Raw genomic sequence first — 16,153 nt, 5'->3', positions numbered from 1 at the left:
GATTTTTTCGGGTGCGGGGTCAGCTTATTTCTCACACACCACGCATACAACTCGGTTACGGGTTGATTTAGCGCAGCGGCGACCTCGTCTACGCTCCTCCCTATGCAGTAGATGGTCACGCAAATATCAGTCACTTATTTCTGTAATTTGCGAAACGGGGCACTTCTGTGACCTTTTGGCTCAAACCCTTCGTTCAAAAATTATCACTGCATCGAGTTGTATCTACGAAAAGTATTAAACAATCGGAAGAAATAAGTTATATATCGTTACAGTCTTCGAAGAGCTCGTTTCGCAAATTACAGATCTGTAATTTGCGAAACGGGGGGCATCTGACCTTTTGGCTCAAACCCTTTGCTCAAAAATCATCACTGCATGGAGTTGTATCTACGAAAAGTGTTAAAGAATCGGAAGAAATAAGTTACACATCGTTACAGTCTTCGAAGAGCTCGCTTCCCAAAATATAGATTTTCGAATTTACGAATTCTACACTTCCACTGTTTTATTCCTTGTTTAGGTTATCGCACGAACTGTTGTGATACTTGACATGTTCATTTCAGTACAGGTTTATTCCTGGTTTATTTGTTTTGTTTCGTTTCGTTTCGCAAAATAAAGTAAGCATCTTCGTCGTTAGCTGCGCGTGAACAAGTAGTAGAAGTAACGTTTGTTCCCGGGGGAGGTACTTTGGGAATTTCTGGGTGGGGATGTGCCGCTGTGACCCTGGAACCCTTAGCCTACACCAGAGTTAGCTCAGCTGAATTTTGCTAACCTATACTAGAGTAAACTCCCCAAATCCCCCCATCTATTGAGACTGTTAAGGCTGATTTGCGTAAATTTAAACTTGCCGATTTGATTTTTTTTATATTTTTGAGTGGCAATTTCTGGTTTCCTTACTCTAGATAAAATCTTCAACCAACCAGTCAGTTTTGTGAAAAATGATATCCTATTCTAGACCCATACGCTCTGATTTATATACCCTATCCTAGAGTAAACTGCTTGAAAACCATACCCTTCACAGCGGCACATACCTATATAGCCCATATATGGCAGTGCCACCCCCCCCCGGGCGTTTGTTTAACGCTTCACATTTGCTACTGATGGAGGGGTTTTTCCCCAAACGTCTCCACCAATTCCACACGTAAGCACTTTCAATTTCCAATGGAGTGTGTGCATTACTAGGGGTGGCGAATGGTAAATGCGAGACTTTACAAGACGGCGAGACAAGCGTTTTTCTTTGCGAGCTCGACACATTTTGACTTTTTAGGTTGCGAGACCGAGACTTCAAAGCGCTTTGAGTGCGAGCAAAAGACGTTCAGACTCTTAAAATTCGAGCCCCAGATTTAGTTGAGAGCTAGAATGAGCTTGTACAGCCCTAAGCCAGCTTCTTTGAACTGACTATTGAGCTGGAAAGTTGTAAACAGATATAAATTTAGTACCTCTTATGTCTGATGAGTATAAGACCTTTAGGGGCTCTTTAGTTTTGGATTTGAGGAATTTGATGACGTCACGTGCACACATTCTATTCAAATTTTTGTTGCTACACAGCGAAACCTGAAGAAATGGCGGCGCGCTTTCCAGACGATGTATCGGAAAGCGAAAGAACGAAGTTTCGCAATGAAGAGGACTTCAGTGGTAAGTTACAGAAAGTAAACTTAATTAGCGGCAGTATTCGCATGTGTCAGGTTTTTGGTGCCTGAGTTTTAAAATGGAACTGCTTACTAAGCAGCTTTATGTTTTCGTAGACTAATTGGTAATACATAATTAAGCATATGTCCATCCACTACCTACTGTCATCCATTACTTTGAAGTAAGATGAGCGATAAGTTATCGGTGTGAAATATCTTTAAGTTTGGCTTAACAGAACGTAACATATCTGTAAGCTAACTTTCCTTGCTCGTTGATTGTAGAATTGAAACTTGTAGATACAATTCAACATTTATTAAGCTCAATCAGTCGACACATCGGAAATCGATAGAAATTTTATGATTATCGATTTTTATGGATTTTTACTCGTTGAAGTACGATGTCTATCGATTTCAATCGAGAAGAGGATTTGAAAGGCATGTAGCTATTTAGAGAACAACATCACGAACTCGAAATTATATTTTGCCCTGCCAGCGGAAACACGAAACAAGAAAAGTTTCAAGTAATATTTTGTTACGTTTATGGTATGTCTTATAACCTTGCTATCGAATCGCGGTAGTTCCGAAGCGAACGTAAGATATAACGGAAACGAAAAAGAGAGGACTGCGAGCAATCTCTCTTTTCCTCAAAAGTCCGTGGAGATGAACGCAAAACAAGTAAGCGTGCGAACGTGACTGTGAGCGTTACGTGGCATCACGAGCTAGAGCTAACCGGAAGCTCAAAAATTCGCCAGGTCCGGTTGCTATGGGGTGATGTCATTTATCTGTTAGGTTGCTGTCATCGCAAGACTTTTGCGGTTCTATTGTGGTTAGCGATAATTGCTTTCAGTAAGAGTAATTGTGTGCAAAAGTAACCTGGTTATTTTCAGATGTGATCTGACCACATAATTGATATTTTATAATAAATTTTCATAACGCGGGAATATTGCGCGGTCAGATATGAAAAAAAAGACTTCGACTTCGAATGAACCCGTCATCGGTCGTTGAAAACGGACGCAAAACGAGATGTGCCTCTGAGTTAGAAGATATGGTGTCTATCTGACACATCTGTGCGAAATTGAGCCAGTTTCCATTCGAATTTGCCTTGAGGAGTTAAAGAAGGCGCGTGGGTTTTCTTTTCACGGGAAGGGAAACAAAGAAGCTGCCTTGACTATACATTTGGATTGGTTTTCGCTTAAACCATAAAACAGCTGTTGAAAACCAAACGAAACCGCCAGCCACGATTGATTTATACATGAATTCATTCACCCAAGAACGACGGAGAGAACCAGAAAGTTTTTTCAGCTTGCGCTGCCCGTGACCAACCTCCCAGAGCATCGAATCAAGACAACAGCTTCAAAACTCAACAAGTCAAACGCACCAAGTTAAGTCTTCCGATTAATATTTTATTTATATCATAACTTACACCCATTGTCATACTTTTAGATTGTATGGCGACTAGATAGCTACTAAAATGTTAAATCACTATTTTCGTGGGTTAGACCCTAGACTGAAGTCCATGGTACACCAGTTTTCTGAAAGACGAATCCAGATATATAGTAAAATCACCATGTAGCCACATATTATAAATCCGCTCTGGTTTTCCCACGCAAACGTCCTCGCAGTATTTCTACGTTACCGAGTGCTACAGAATATTTTACAAAAACCACGTAATTTTTCAGTAATGCGTGACACTATAGGAAACAAAAACAACAACATCTGGTTCACCCAGGCTGAAGTCCATGCAATACCGTTGCTGAGTGCTTCGGGATATGTAACAAAATCGCCATAGTTATTTTTCCGTCGTGCGTGACATTATAGGAACATGTTAAATATCCTTTCTGGTTCACCCAGGCTGAAGTCCATGCAATACAGTTGCTGAGTGCTTCGGGATATGTAACAAAATCGCCATAGTTATTTTTCCGTCGTGCGTGACATTATAGGAACATGTTACATATTCTTTCTGGTTCATCCAGGCTGAAGTCCATGCAATACAGTTGCTGAGCGCTTCGGGATATGTAACAAAATCGCCATAGTTATTTTTCCGTTGTGCGTGAAATTATAGGAACATGTTACATATCCTTTCTGGTTCACCCAGGCTGAAGTCCATGCAATACCGTTGCTGTTACCGTAATTTTTCAGTAATTCGTGACACTATAGGAAACAAAAACAACAACAAAATCGTCATTTTTCCCTCGCTCGTTCATATCATACGAACATGTGACATATCCTTTTCTGGTTCATCCAAGCTGAAGTCCATGCAATACAGTTGCTGAGTACTTCGGGATATGTAAAAAAATCGTCATAGTTATTTTTCCGTCGTGCATGACATTATAGGAACATGTTACATATCCTTTTCTGGTTCACCCAGGCTGAAGTCCATGCAATACAGTTGCTGAGCGCTTCGGGATATGTAACAAAATCGTCATAGTGATTTTTCCGTCGTACGTGACATTATAGGAACATGTTACATATCCTTTTCTGGTTCTCCCAGGCTGAAGTCCATGCAAAACAGTTGCTGAGCGCTTCGGGATATGTAACAAAATCGTCATAGTTATTTTTCCGTTGTGCGTGACATTATAGGAAAATGTTACATATCCTTTTCTGGTTCACCCAGGCTGAAGTCCATGCAATACAGTTGCTGAGTGCTTCGGGATATGTAACAAAATCGTGATATTGATTTTTCCGTCGTACGTGACATTATAGGAAAATGTTACTTATCCTTTTCTGGTTCATCCAGGCTGAAGTCCATGCAATACAGTTGCTGAGTGCTTCGGGATATGTAAAAAAATCGTCATAGTTATTTTTCCGTCGTGCGTGACATTATAGGAACATGTTACATATCCTTTCTGGTTCATCCAGGCTGAAGTCCATGCAATACAGTTGCTGAGCGCTTCGGGATATGTAACAAAATCGCCATAGTTATTTTTCCGTTGTGCGTGAAATTATAGGAACATGTTACATATCCTTTCTGGTTCACCCAGGCTGAAGTCCATGCAATACCGTTGCTGAGTGCTTCGGGATATGTAACAAAATCGCCATAGTTATTTTTCCGTCGTGCGTGACATTATAGGAACATGTTAAATATCCTTTCTGGTTCACCCAGGCTGAAGTCCATGCAATACAGTTGCTGAGTGCTTCGGGATATGTAACAAAATCGCCATAGTTATTTTTCCGTCGTGCGTGACATTATAGGAACATGTTACATATCCTTTCTGGTTCAACCAGGCTGAAGTCCATGCAATACCGTTGCTGAGTGCTTCGGGATATGTAACAAAATCGCCACAGTTATTTTTCCGTTGTGGGTGACATTATAGAAACATGTTACATATCCTTTTTGGTTCATCCAGGCTGAAGTCCATGCAATACAGTTGCTGAGCGCTTCGGGATATGTAACAAAATCGTCATAGTGATTTTACCGTCGTGCGTGACATTATAGGAACATGTTACATATCCTTTTCTGGTTCATCCAGGCTGAAGTCCATGCAATACAGTTGCTGAGTACTTCGGGATATGTAACAAAATCGTGATAGTGATTTTTCCGTCGTGCTGTTTCCAGAATCGCTCGGCATTTCTCGTAAAGAATTACATCTTGTACTCGAGATTTCTATCGCTCTTGAGAGCTTTGACATAATTTTTGAGATAATTTCCTGACTGCCCATAACATTAACTGATTTTCAAAGTGTCGGTGCACATGATCTTCGAATTCGAATACTAGAAAATTCAGATTATTTTTGGAATCGCTAAGCAACAAACATGTATACAGAGAATACCCTAAACAGGTTTCAATCAGGCTTTCCGCGGAAAATCTGAGAACATTTCTGACTCTCGGGCATTTCTGGGCTGCTGGGCATAGTCACTTCGCTTACTGAATAACAGTGATAACTGAGATTAGCGAAAACGTTTCATCTATACGTGCTCCGTAGCTTTACAAGAGTAAGAAATGTATCAAAAAGTCTAAGTTTTAAACTGGCGTTTGCGCCCCATCCTAGAAAACACATTGTTTCAACGTTATTTTTTCTTTTAATCCAAACGCTTCACGTCAGTCGCGCGATTTCCCGAACCGCCGACTATTAAAATGTTTTGTATCTTTCTGACACGATGGAATTGTCTTACAGTAAATATAATTTCACACTTTAGGATTATGACACATTCGTGCAAAACTTGACGCGTTTTGTGGAACATAAACGATCACCGACAGGGATATGATTACACTGAAATGTTGTAAGCCACTGGATATCCCGTGGAGATGTAGGACTAAAAGTTCTACATCTCCACGGGATCCCAGGTCTGTTTTTTGGTTGCTAAGAACGTCTGGCTCGTTATGGATGCCGCGAGCCGCTGGTCAGCTCGTCTTCAGACGCCCGCGCTACCAGCGGTTCGCGGCGTCGCCGCTAGTACGTCACGCTCACAGTCACGCTCGCACGCAGGAGGGGATTAAATAGCATCCCAGAGTCCTTTGCGTTTTCAACTATATTATCAAAATTTAAAGTGACGTCATCAGTCTCTCTGATGAATCAATCCTAGAAAAATTCAGTTAGAATTTTTAATCAAATAAAACCCATTTTAGTGATTGACTAGGTAAGAGCTTCGAAATCCCAGCTTATCAGAAAAATCGAATTTCGAAGTAAAATCAGTGGTCGGTTTTTACAGAGACGAAGAATACAAAAGCAAAAACCGGCACCAGCCTTATGCTTATCTTTAATTTACACTGTCAATTACTTTTACGTATTTCCGGTATTACGTAAATATCGACTACATAAAAATTTTCATTGTACCTGAAGAAGGCTGGTTTGGCCAGCCGAAATATGGTACACCGTCAAAAAGAACATCCTACGTTGTGTCGGTTTTTGCTTTTGTATTCTTCATTTTATATGCAAAGCCGATTAGATCACTATTGATCCAACGTATACCAACAGGATCATCGTTCCGGTTGCTTGCTTAAACATTTTACAGAGACGGCCTCTTAAATGCCGTCTCCAGTGAGAAAAGTAGACCGACTTCAATGACTTTCCTGTTAACATGTATTTGACGTAAAAACAGTACAGTTTTTCCTGCCTGCTGAATCCTGATTGGTCAATCCAAGTTTCAGGCTTACCGGTCGTATGCATGGCAGTGGCAAGACTCTCAAGGAACTGGTGAACACGCCTTCTGTTCTGGTTTTGTTCCATCTTCGATCTGCAAAGTCTACGTTCAAAATGACAACGCGACTTCGATAAAATTTATACTTTTCCTCGGTGAAGCTCTGTGAGGCCTGGATGGGGACGGAGTGAAGAAATAGAAATGACATAACTGAGGTATCTTTAGCTCAACTTTAGACCCGAGTTTCACTTTGAAAAAAGTCAAAAAGTGGTATTTTTATTGACCAGACCAAGTAACAATACCCCACTTAAGCGAACTGTGGTGAAACGTGCTATGATTTTATGCTATGAAACGTCTTTTGAAAATCAAAACGTTTTAAATGACCTCGCATTTCCCACCATTTCATCTCAGCTGCAGGTAGTTACGAGAAAGTCGCTTGGGCTGTCCAGGCATCGCGCGAGTAACATCATCGGAAGAACTGGTTACCATGTCTAAAAATAACTTCAGAGGGATCACCTTGGATATAAGGCCTATAGTTGGGGGATTCACTCTCTTACCTTGATAATCTCGTACTTCAACTAAAGCCTTAAGGAATGCAACACGAAGTTGTGCAGCCGTAGTCCCTTTATAAAACCGCAACGTCATGCAATGATGTCAACCAATTTTGTGAGCACGAAATCGTAACTGCTTCATTTAGGGAAATCCTATTCTTTTGTTTTTCAAATCTATCCAGCCGTGTAATTTTCCTTTTGAAAACTAAATAAAGAACCCGTTGGTGCGCAACACGATTTTACAAAATAATGCTCTAAGGTGTTTTACGGGTTCAATTTGTTCCAGAATTATTTTTTGTTGAACAAATATGTTGCCTTTGTATAAACAGCAAAATGGCTCTCGTTGGACGTGCTGGAATTGTTTTATGGATCAATTTCGCAGGACGAAGACGAAAGACGAAAGTGGCCTCTTTAGCCTGTAAGGGCCGCGAGAGAGAGATACATCGCCGATTTTGAATTGCTTAGAAATAATTTTGGCCAATTGCTTCGTGTATGAAGAAGGTTACCCATACAAAGCTGGTCTTCTCCTTTTTGCGCAAGAAACAAAAAACAAGATTTACTGATTTGATTGAAAATGAAATTGCCGGCTTGCCGAGTGTTAAAGCGTGCGAATACAAGGATTCTTTTGAAAGGTTTAGTAAGGCAAAGCTGCCTGCAAAGGAGGCGTTTTAAACCACGCTGAATGACAACAGCATTACGGAAGAGTATGAGCACGAGCAGAACCAATAACCTTGGTGACTATCGCGATTTGTACGTATTCACATACGTGTTGCTGTTAGTGAATGTTTTCTTGCCTAGTTCCTAGGCCTCAATATTTCCCCGCGGTCAATCGTTTCGGGTCACGTGGTCCGGGGCGAAAAAGTGTGGCCTGTACAAAAACCCGAAAATTGAGGCAATTTGTCTCAATGTTTGACTGAGCCAATTTCGTGCCGCGGAAGGGAATTCTCTGGGCATTTCTGGGACGTTGATTGCTAGAGATAAGCATTTTAAATTCTTCCTTTTGTTTTAATGTTAATTCTCAAGTTGAACGGCTCATTTGGATCCAAACGGACATTATCGAGTTAGAAGCATCGCCGCTTTCAAACCACAAGCAAATACTGATTACTCAAAATATTTAAGCCTTAGAAGGTTCCTACTACATCAGTGATTAAATGTAACCGTAGTACTTGGAGGCACAAAAATATACAAAAATTTCTTAAATTTTGGGGTTAAGAGTAAGCTAGAGTAGCTTTAACTATTTAACTATAGTTTGACTGCTGTGAAATAGACAAGAATTCGTTCGCAGCGCTGTCTTGTAACAAACAACTTTTATGGTAGGTAACTTGCGAAATTAAACTTAACCTTGCATGTAATTTCTATACGTACATCTCTGTACGAACCACTTAACGAGGGTTCCCAATAGGTTTGGCGGGATGCGGGATTTGGCTTTTTTTCGCCGTGATATTTGGGATTTAAGCTGAAAACAGGGGCGGGAAGCGGGAATTACAATTACGAGTGGGAGCGGGATTTCATGTTTTTTATGGGGTTGCGATGCGGGATTCGCAAGGGGAACAGAGCGGGATACGAGATTTCAATTCCTACGTGACCTCATAAAATTGTTATTGACCAGCGCAAAAACCACAATTTGGCAGAAACGAACCTTTTGTGCGTATAGCTGTGTCAGGTTTCAAGTAATGAATAAAAATTAACGGCTCTGTACCCTGTCAGGTTCTGTTAAACGTATCCATTATCGCTTGACTACGTTAGTATCATGAGACTGTATGAGGTCTTTGAGTCCTATTGCGATCATTTGAGTAGCCTGCGTAGCTTGGCGGTTTTTAAGCGGCGAAGCCGCAATAACGAGCGCCAAAGCCGCGTTAAAAAAAATCCTTAAACCGCCAAGCTCATACATGCCAACTCTCCTGGATTATCCGGGAGTCTCCCGGGTACGAATCTCCCGGTCTCCCGTACGGGTCACCAAATCTCCCCGATAAAAGATGACTTTGAACCTTTCAAAGACCTTGCTCCACTAAGGCTGAAATCGTATCCATAAATTGATACAACCTCGTGTTTTTCAACTTGTTTTACCGTTTCTTAATGCATGTTTTTGCATCGTTGACTTTCAACCACACGTCGACAGAAAATAAACAAAGGCTTTCTTATTTATATCGGCCATAAAACGAATGTCTGATTGGATCTCTTTTTAACCAATAACAAACCACGACAAAAGCCTCCTGGTTTTCCCGCTAATTTCCCGCCCCTGCGTACCATTTTGTGAGTGATAGTAAGATTTACAATGGGTTGGGGAGGGAGGGGGTCATTTTAGGGGAGGGTTGTAGATTTTTTTGGCGGAGGTAGGGGGGTAAGCAGGGGTGGTGTCTGGCAAAAAAAATCTCCAGATTTTAGATCTCCAGAGGTTGGCATCTCTGCAAGCTACGCAGGCTATCATTTGCGTTGACCTCTGACATCAATGACATCTGTCCATTCCGACATTTTCGATGTTTGGGTCTGTAATCCCCCCGATCCTCTCTCCTTTTTCTACTCTTTCGACCTTTTCCAGAGCGCATGGCTTGTTTTGGCCAGGATAGCCTCACCGAATGGCGGTGATAGTGATTTCCCGAACGAAGTAGCGGCATTACGAAATTCCGTCACCATACATTACGAAAAGGATGTTCGAGCAGGGATGCCTTCATTCGGAAAGAAAAGTTCTGAGCCCAGATTTCAAGGAAAGTGAAGCCGCCGAAAGCTTTAAAAGAAACTGTCAAGTGCGTTTATGGGCCATCTCTTGAATATTGGAATGAACAATCTTTTTCTTTTACTGATACGTGAACAAAAGAAAACAAAAGAGTAAACCGTTTACAGAAAGAGACGTTAGAATTATTTGTGCTTACTTATCTGCTACCCATTGAATTCTTTTTTGATATTTTATGCGATATATATTTTTAAAAAGTTTCTGTGTTAATAATTAAACTAATTATTAATGTGACAAATTAATCATTAACGCAGAAACGTCTTTGTAAAGTAGGCGGGATCGGGATCTCCAGGCTAAAAAGAGCGAGATGGCGGGATTAACAGGAAAAATGGACGGGAAAGCGGGATCTGAGAACCCTATTGTGGACCCTCCTTAACCACAGGCTTATTTACTAAACAACGACGTACTAAAGCAACATTTTGCCTTCATTACACAACCGAACACACTGAAAGGTTGAGGCATGGGCGCGTTGGTCAGGCAGGCCCAAGATATGTTTTATTTGCGACAATAAGCTTACAACAAAGTGGATAAGAGATACATCAAGTAACGTCCTAAATGCGCCAAAGCCGGACACGTAAACCCCAAAAACCTCTTGTTAGGAAAAATAGGGACCGTGTACTCCCGACCAAATGTAGTGGCGCCACCTTTGGGGTTTTAAGGTTGACCTATAAACAACAGAATGAAAAAAAACAAATCACATAACGCTAATTACACAATAAAAATAAACCTTATGGGAAAGTGCTAGTGGCAAAGCTGACCGTAGAATGTCACAAGTTTCTCAACCGTCTCTTTTTACAAACGTACTACCCATGAGCCTTCGCGAACTACTCTCCCACCCGGTTCTCTGTTCCGTGTCGGCAAAACATTAATTTATGTCAATACCGATTATCACAAATTACATAATAAGAGAAATACAAGTCAAATCGTCCTGGCCTTAAACTTCGCATTCAGATCAAAAGGCGGCGACACAATTATTATTTCATCACGACAAGTGCTATTAGAAGTGAACTCCGTGAAACACACAGGTATTTTGACAGATTTGTAATGCCGACTTCGAACAGGAGCGAAATATTCTTCCAGTTTTCGGTTCAAAAGAGTCGGAACTATTAAAACATTCCGTAGTTGAACAGAATTTACGGGTCAAAAGCTCTTAGCATTAAAAACTTGACAAAATTGGTCGTTTAGGCTTCCAGTTGAGGTGCATGTCAAATAAAAAAGGTTTGTATGACAAGCATAATAATAGTTCTAACCGTAAGTTCTAAGGAAGTTGCTCCTCGATTTCTGTACCATCCCACGATTTGCAATAATCAGCATCTTCTCCGACTGAGGTATTTGATGAGAATGATTGAAGTTTTCCGGATAGCAAAGTCTGTAAGATATCTTCTGTGTCATGAAGAAAAAATAACACAAAAGAAAGAAAATTCTCAGAAGTGGTGGATACTAGAAGTGTACCTGGAGTATCCTAAAGAGCTGCGCGAGGAGCACAACAGCTATCCACTTTCGCTGGAGAAAAAGGTCAAAAGGAGTTGATGTCAGTTTACTAAAAGCGTTTGGTGGAAGACTTGCAATTGAACCCAACGAAGAGCGAGAAGGTAGTGCTGACGCTGGAGGAAGAAAATATGTGGTCCACTACAAGAACCTGCAGCTCTTCGTATTAGGACATGTCTCTCACAATACATCTAAGGGCGCATTTGGATGCTCTACATTGTACTTTCTCCAAGGTGCTTAAGTCCTTTTTGAGGTGCGGACACCAAACTGGAGAACAATACTCCGGTATCGGACCTGAGGTAGTAGGCTCTTATAAAGTTAAGAAAACAATTCAGGATTTTTGGGACTCACTGTTCGTCTTATAAATCCAGGTACACTGTTTGCCTCATTTGCACATTTGGTGACTCGCAAGCTCCATGGCAGGTTTGAAATAATGTAAATTCTAAGGTCGTTGACTTCAGATACAGCTTTCAACTGGTTACCACATAAAAGGTATTGAGGGCTTGAATTATCAGCCTTTTTCGAAATACATTCGCATTTATCAGTGTTAAATTTCAGTTGCCATTCATGGTTCCTAGATCTTTCTGTAGTTCTTCCATATCCTCCTTAGCATACCTCAGTGCCCTGTACACCTTCATATCTTCTGCAAATAGTTTTGTGTATGACGAATTTTTTCTTGAGATATCATTAATATAAAATAAATAAGAGATACAACGGGTTCTAGCACAGTTCCCCGTGGTGCACTGGATTAAATGGAGGTCCAAGTTGAGTAGTGTCCCCGCAGTGCAAGGCCTCGCTGGTATCCATTGGTGAGGAAGCATCTAAGCCAAGACAAGAGTGGTCCTCAAATACCATATGTTCGAGTATTGATCAAAAGCCGTTCATGTGGCACCGAGCCAAAGGCTTTAATTCTCTCACCTGCCAAATCATGAAACGGAGATAATAGCTGCGACAGACAGGATTTCCCTTTTAGGAAGCCAAATTGCTCTGAAATGAAGATCTCATTAGATATCCCGCACTGAACAAGATGCTGTCTAACTATTATTTCACACAATTTGCACACAACGAAAGTTAGTTAGATAGGGCGGTAGTTCTCGCGAACATTCTTAGCACCTTTCTTATGCAAAGGAGTGATATCAGCCAAATTCCAGTTGCTCGGTAAAATGCCTGATGCAAGGGACGCATTAAGTGATTGAGCCAGAGTACGAGCGCATTTCGTTAAGGTCGTGGAATGAATACTCAGGGTCCGGTCCAGGAGATTTACGCGTTTTCAACTCACTTAAAATCTTGCTAACGTCCTTAGGTGAACAGCGCAGAAGACTAAGATCCGTGTCTTTGATAACTTGACCAAATGTGGGAAAGTTTTCAAAGTTTTCTGTTGTAAATACTGAAGCAAAATATTCATTCGTGCACACAGGGATGTCACCTTAACCACCGTTAACATGTTGCCAGTGTCTTATTTTATGACAAGCAGGTCATATCCTTTAAATTTACGCCTAGACTACACATAGTTCCAAAAAAGCTTGTGTTCGTTTCTATTGTGCATATCATTTGCCAAGCTGTTTAGGTACTTCCAGTGGGCCTTTTTGCATTCTTTAATTTCTTCAACAGACTACTTGCCTTTTTGTAATTGTACCACGACTCATCATTATTACTATGCTGGGCCCTTTTGTATACACCGAATGCAAATATGGCGGACCACTCGGTCGGCGCCCGGGACGAGTTGCATGAAAGCGAGGCTAGTGAGACTTTGATGTTTTGTTTTGACAATGCTTCCCAGAAAAGTCTTGCTTTGTCGTCGATCTGGTCTGTTTTATTTAGCTGTGGCTACGAGCTGCTGTGTTTCTGAACGCCACGAGAAGGGATCTAAATTTTCCACCGTTCGCCTCTTAAGCTTAGGGAAAATAGTGGATCAATGCAATTCGTTGAGACGAAGGAAAGGAGTTCACGGTCGCCGCAGGAACTAAAGTTTGTTCGCTACATTTCACATTAGAAGATCTTAGAAAAATCGTTTAAATGACGAGCTTATGTGGTGTCTGGTGGTGTTCCAACACGATTTACATGGCCAGTACCTCCCCCAAAGTAAAGAAAAGGTCCTCTTGAAAAACATCCTTTGTCTCAAAGGAAGAAGTTGACTTCGCGTCCACTCGCACGGAATCGCACGAAACAAATACTACGGTGTAATAACCAAGCGAATGAACTTCAACTGCCCCCATCGTTGTATCCAGTGAATACTTTGAGCCAAATGAAAACGACTTGGAGCTAAATGCGGTCGCTTACACATTTTCTAAGATCTTCCAGCCTGAACGAACAAACTTTAACAGTTCCTTCGGCGATCGTAAACTACTTACCTTCGTCTGTTATCCCTGAGAGGCGACCGCGGAAACGAAAAAAAAAAACACTTTCTCTGCTGTGGAAGATTTCAATTCCTTCTGGTGGCATTCAGGAACACAACAACTTATAGGGAGGGCGAAACAAAAACAGACCAGATCGACGACGATGCAACACTTTTCTGTCAAAACAAAACATCAAAGCCTCACTAGCCTCGCTTGCATGCGACTCGTCCCGGGCGCCAACCGAGCGGTCCGCCATATTTGCATTCGGTGTATAATCGTTTCTTTTTCTGTACAAGTTTAATTATATCAAGAGAAATCCATGGGTCCCGGCGAATTTTCTTCTTCCTCTTTTTTGGGATACGCTCATCGACGGCAGTAAAAAATAGGTTCGTCCACGCACTCAAAACTTCATTCATATCAGTGGAGGTACGGAGGCAGCGTGGCCGAGTGGTTAGGGCCCCGGACTTCAAGGTCTCGGGTTCAAGTCCCGCTCTGACCACTATAAGCTGGAGTTGTTTCTCGGTAGACCCTAGTTCAACTCCTCGGTCATGCTTGTAAATAGCCAACTGGTCTGCCTCTCGCCATTTGGGATTTTTAGGGCTATTATGTTTATTTGAAATATTTCTTTCTTTCAGTTTAAGTGGCATGCGCCTAAAAACCTTCTAGTAGTTCTAGTAGTTAGGTGCATCAACCACTATAAAAATCCAACATTTAACATTTAAAGTGCCTATGAAGTAAAAAATAAGTGATGCTTATTTGAAAGGCTTTTCAAAGTAAAGAAGAAGGGTGTTTTCCTTTTTGCAATATCTTTTTTCGTTCTAGAGATATTTACGTTTTTGTATTATGCAAATGAGGAAAGTGATGACGTCAGAGGTGGTTCCATTTGAACAGTAAAACACTGAATCAAGAATATCTCTAGAAATATTGGAGCAGTGTTCTTCAAACTTGGCACCACAAATGTGCATCACAAAAGAAACAGAATGACACCTTTTGTGTTGTTGCCATGGCAACACTTTTGGCTCCAGTCTCTTTCTGTGAAAAACAAAATATGCCAATTTGCAACCCTTCGAAAAGGGACAGAGGGTCTTGCTCGGAACACACATGATTCCCATGTTGTCTTAACTCTCCCCATTAGATTGTTGGGAGTGGATGATCCTTGTTTAAGATAAAATCTGGTAATGTTGGTTTTAATTAAAACAGGACCAGCAGCATAGCTGTTGTCATGGCGACGGCACAACGGGTGTTATTTTGTTTCTTTTGTGATGTACATTTCTGGTGCCAAGTTTAAAGAACACTGTTTTAATATTTCTAGAGATTTTCTTGATTGAGTGTTGAACTGTTTTAGTGGAACCACCTATGACGTCATCACTTATAATACAAAAACGTGAATATCTTTAAAACGAAAAAAGATATTCCAAAAACGAAAACGCCATTCTTCTTCACTTTGAAAAGCCTTTCAAATCAGCAGCAATTATTTTTTACTTCATAGGCACTTTAACTTTGGAAAGAAACGCATAGTGTCATTGGATGTGTTCGAACAACTCATTTAAGAATGACCAGTCAGCCTTGTTGAAGTCATAAAACTCTCTTTCAGATGATATCCGATGATAAGAATAAACGTTCATACTAAAAGTAATGATCTTATGGTCCGAAATTGGTTCAACAACTTCGACGTCACAAACCATATCGCTATTATTCGTCAATACAAAATCGCAGATTCTGCTTTCTCTTGTAGGTTGCAAGGCCATTTGAGTTAGGAAACTGTCTGACAAAATATCCGCAATTAATTCGTAATTTCATCGCGCTGTTCAGTTCAGCATTTTCAAGTTGTCGTTCAGTCAGGATATATACCGCAACAAAGTCGTTCAAGAGATTTTGGCAACCGATAAGCGTGAAGGATGACAAGAAAAGTATAGAAAATGCAGTGCCGAAATCAACAGCTTATAAAACTTTATAAAATAACTGAGATAGTACGCACGCTCTGATTGGTCAATAGAGTTGCTAAAGCTATGTTCTATTGTACCAGTAAACCACGGTTCCCGATCTATGGCAGCTCTACGCGGGAACTAGACAACTCGGAACTCTAGCGATGACAAATATAATAAACAGTTTTGCCTTCCACTGGCTGAGATATCAATGACACAAATATCTTTTCATTCAACATATACATGAAACTTTGCATGGAAAAACAGGACCAGAAGTTGGTCGTCATATAAAGCTTTTTATTTTTGCCACGGCAAAACTTTTACGCCGACTCCGGTGACGCTTGAGATTAAGATTAAGGAAGTTTTAAACACTCATTTCGGTGCTTTCCACGGTCTGTGGAGGACAAAGTCAGCTGGGTTT

General features: G+C 40.9%; 1 protein-coding gene across 1 annotated transcript in view; it reads left to right on the top strand.

Moving 5' to 3' along the window:
• Nucleotides 1-1,058: 1,058 nt before the first annotated feature.
• LOC145486244 (uncharacterized) overlaps nt 1,059-16,153 on the top strand; it is a 29,889-nt gene continuing 14,794 nt past the window's right edge. The window contains exon 1 of the mRNA XM_081464870.1: nt 1,059-1,629. Coding sequence (XP_081320996.1) covers nt 1,557-1,629 — 73 coding nt within the window. The 5' untranslated portion in view covers nt 1,059-1,556. The remainder of the gene's footprint in view (nt 1,630-16,153) is intronic.

Source organism: Orbicella franksi, chromosome 1, assembly GCF_964199315.1.
Source record: "Orbicella franksi chromosome 1, jaOrbFran1.1, whole genome shotgun sequence".
NCBI lineage: Eukaryota > Metazoa > Cnidaria > Anthozoa > Scleractinia > Merulinidae > Orbicella > Orbicella franksi.
The sequence above is the reverse complement of the archived record's forward strand: the minus strand, read 5'-3'. Positions and strand labels throughout refer to the sequence as shown.